Source organism: Protobothrops mucrosquamatus, unplaced genomic scaffold (assembly GCF_001527695.2).
Source record: "Protobothrops mucrosquamatus isolate PMUCROS unplaced genomic scaffold, P.Mucros_1.0 scaffold76, whole genome shotgun sequence".
Lineage (NCBI taxonomy): Eukaryota > Metazoa > Chordata > Lepidosauria > Squamata > Viperidae > Protobothrops > Protobothrops mucrosquamatus.
In genome coordinates, this window is record NW_015386453.1 from 257,397 (window position 1) to 261,025 (window position 3,629).

General features: G+C 44.1%; 1 protein-coding gene across 1 annotated transcript in view; it reads left to right on the forward strand.

The window, feature by feature from the left end:
- Positions 1-3,629, forward strand: part of KIF17 (kinesin family member 17) — a 37,270-nt gene that overhangs the window by 24,568 nt on the left and 9,073 nt on the right. Inside the window, exon 9 of the mRNA XM_029283399.1 lies at positions 1,459-1,592. Within this exon, the coding sequence (XP_029139232.1) occupies positions 1,459-1,592 (134 nt within the window). The remainder of the gene's footprint in view (positions 1-1,458; positions 1,593-3,629) is intronic.

Genomic DNA, 3,629 nt, shown 5'->3' on the forward strand with positions numbered 1-3,629 from the left:
TTCTACCTGGACCTCGTTTGCCTTCAATCTTTCCCTGGAGGATTAAATGGAGTATGCCGTATTTTTCTGGGTGTCGCATCACATGTCCGAAATATTCTAACTTTCGTTTGATGATTTCCCTTGACTTTCCCAGGTGGCTTATCACTTCCTCATTTCTGATCTTGTCAACCCAGCTTATACGTAATAGCTGCCTGTAAATCCACCTTTCAAATGCTTCTAGTCTCTTCAGGTGGCTTTCTGTCAGAGACCAACTCTCTACTCCATAGAATAGGATAGAACCTGACAAGCCTGATTTTCAATCTTAGGCTTATGTTGTGACTGCAGAAGACCTTTTTCATTTTGAAAAATGCTGTTCAAGCTTTCTCTATCCTTGTCTTTACTTCAGTGGTCATGTCCCAGCTTTCATGTAAATTAGAACCGATCATGTGTATTTAGGGTTGTCCAATCCTAAGTGTGTCTTCCAAATTAGGGCCATCAGATCTGGGTTGCAAAAATCCAAATTACTCCTAGTTGGCAGCAAATAATTTGTGATGTACATATCTCTTTACAGACCTGCTGGTTATCTGAATTTTTACTATATCTAGTAGCCCTAACAAAGAAATCTCCATTCCAATAAATTGGGCTTACTTCCTAAGTGTGCACTGGTGTCACATTGTGATAAACTTACTTATCCTTAATTGGGAATAAATCCAATTGAAAGAAATAATTTCTTCAACATGAATATTTTTGTGTAATTATGCTGGAATCCTAAATACACATACCACTCAAAACAGTTTATTTCTCAGTAAATATATTAGCGTATGCTTTAAATACTGCTGATGTACGTTCATTTTGATTGCTGTAAGACCAGCAGTTGGTGTCGTCCAGATATTATTTACTTCAATTTTTATCAGGCCAAGCCAATGACAAGGAATCACAGGAGTTGAAGATATCTAGATTTTTTATCTCTATGTATGCATCGATGCATTACCATAGATCAATGTTGTCAGTGTAGAATGATGTCATCTAGTAGCTCTGAACTGACCTAGTTGGCAGAGGGGGAAGACGTGTGCATATGCAGGAGGGGAGGGGCACCTTGAAAATGCTCCATCCTAGTCTGATTCTGATTAAACGAGCGTTGTGAGGTCAACAGCTGAATGGCTTTTCGTTTTGGAGCATCTTCAACACGTGCAGAGGGAATTGTTTGCTCTTTCTTTCCCTTTGCAGAAGATTTGGGTTGGGCTGAAGTCTGACAACATCAAAACCAAGGGTAATAGGAAGCAGCTGCTGTATGCTCATGTTCCAATCAGCTTTGACTTTAGACTTAATTCTACATGTCTAGAAGATGGGCACTCTTGATTCATTTTGTCCCATTTTCTTTTTTGGAGGCACTTTGAAAATAAAGGGTTACCCAGGTTTCTGTCAATCAGACCTAATATAAATTCTCAATTGCTGTCTCCCATGTTCTGTTGTACTCAGGAGTCCAATATAGAGGAGTCACCTGCTCCCCTAGTGGACCAGCAGGTGAGGAAAGTTTTCCGACCTGACACACCTGGGACCGATGTAGTTGAAGATGTTCTTATCCCTATGAACCAGCAGCAAGTACTTGCCAGGTCAGTGACTGAGAAGACTGACAGATATCAAAGGAATGGTGTTTATGAATGCCTCTTGATGCTATTTGAAAGAAAAACAATTCAGCTTTTTATATATATATATATATATATATATATATATATATATATATATATATATATATATATATATATATATATATATATATATTTCACAGTGAAAATAAATTAGACAAATGGGGGCAAATTAGAGTCTCACTCTTAACTATTCCTAGGCTTGATTATTCTGAAATTGTGCAATATTTGAATTTGGTATCTTCTTCCCAATCTCTCCCTAGGTATTTAGTATTTTAACTTGGAATTAGGTATTCTAGATTGGAATCAATGCTGGGCAGAAGAGGTGCAACTGATTAGACAATATGGAATAAGGGTTGATGCTGGCTATCAGCTTGGCTGTTTCCAAGAAAGATTGGATCAATTCAGGGAAGTCATGGAGCTAAATGCTTATTAGACTTGATGGCAGCATGCCTGCCTCTGAAGGCCGTCTATTGACCTATGGCAGACATGTCAAACACAAGGCCCGGAGGCCGGATGCAGCCCGCGAAGTGGTTTCATGTGGCCCACGAAGCCATCCTGGAAACAGTGAGGGAACGGCCCCCGCTGCCTTGGCCCTGGTCTAGGCCAGCCAGGAGCCAATGTACAATTTTGTGGTGGCCATCTATGCTGAAAGGCATTCAGTCTTAGCTCCACAAGGCTGTATAGAAACAGCGAGGAACCAGCCCCTGCTGTGTTGGCCCCGCCCCCTGGGTGCATGCTGGGGAGGTGTCACCCTTTGTGAGGAATGAAGAAATGGACCATGCCTTTGCGCTTGCCCTGGTCCCACCCCTTTCTGCCAGAGACCCTCAGATCTGTCCCACTCCTGCCCAGGCCCCTACAGGCACCCTTGACACGAACGATGTAGAGCTGGCCATGCCCACCCAGTAGGCCACACCCACTCTGGCCACACACACCCGCCCCCCTGAGGGCAACCGCAATGCTGATGCGGCCCTCAATGAAATTGAGTTTGACACCCCTGACCTATGGCTTCCTTGTGCAGCTGGCTGGCCATTGTAAAAACAGGGTGCTGGAGTAGATAGGCCAGGCATCCAATCCAGCACAGCATTGCTTATGTACTTACGTTCTCAAGAAAAATTAAGGACCTTCACACTAGTCTTGGTTTGCAATGCATGAGGCTCCCGAGTACATGAGGCAGTCCTCTTTTCCTTTGATGTTGGGGAACGCTCTCTTGCAGATTTTCTCCGTAAACCTATTGTAAGATGTTTCTGAACATTGACTGAAGAAAATGGGCAAGCATATGAGAAGATTCATTCTACTTACAGCCCAGCCAGTCTTGGGGTCCTGACATACATATCACTATAAGGGCTAGTATCTGAGCATTCTCAGCAATCCAGATTTATACCAAAGTGTTGGCCAAAAATATCACATATAAAAGGTGTCTATAGGCCTTCAGCACCCTTTATGGGGAATGCTGCATCTTTATTCACATGATGGGGAGTGTGAGGTTCTTAACTGATCGTTTTTGCTCAGTGTTAGATCGCGCAGGCAGTAAGATACGAGTCGAGTGACAGTCAGCTCTCGGTTTATTGGCAAGGCATAAAGTAAATCCGGACTCGCATCCGGGCCAGGGGAGCCCTCTTTTATGGGATTCCCCTGGCTCGTAATCACACAATTCCATTGGCTGGTAAGACCCCGTTGCGAGTTAGCCAACCAGCAACGGGCATGAAACTGTATGCAGATGGAGAAGGGCAATCACCCTTAATGGGTGATCAGGATGCGCATAGGGGATTAAGGGGGGGAATACAAAAGAACACAACACCCCATCCCCTCAAAGTTCTTGCTATCGTCCTTGATGAATAGTGGTTACATAGTCCTTCAGATATGTGGGAGGCCGATGCCCTCGCGTTGATCGGCGGGGAACTGTGTGACTCGGTTCAGCTCTTGCCTCGGTACTCTTCCCTCTGCGGGGTTGTCCTTGGGCCGCTGCAATGGGTCTCGCTTCTCGAGGTGGTTGACTGACGG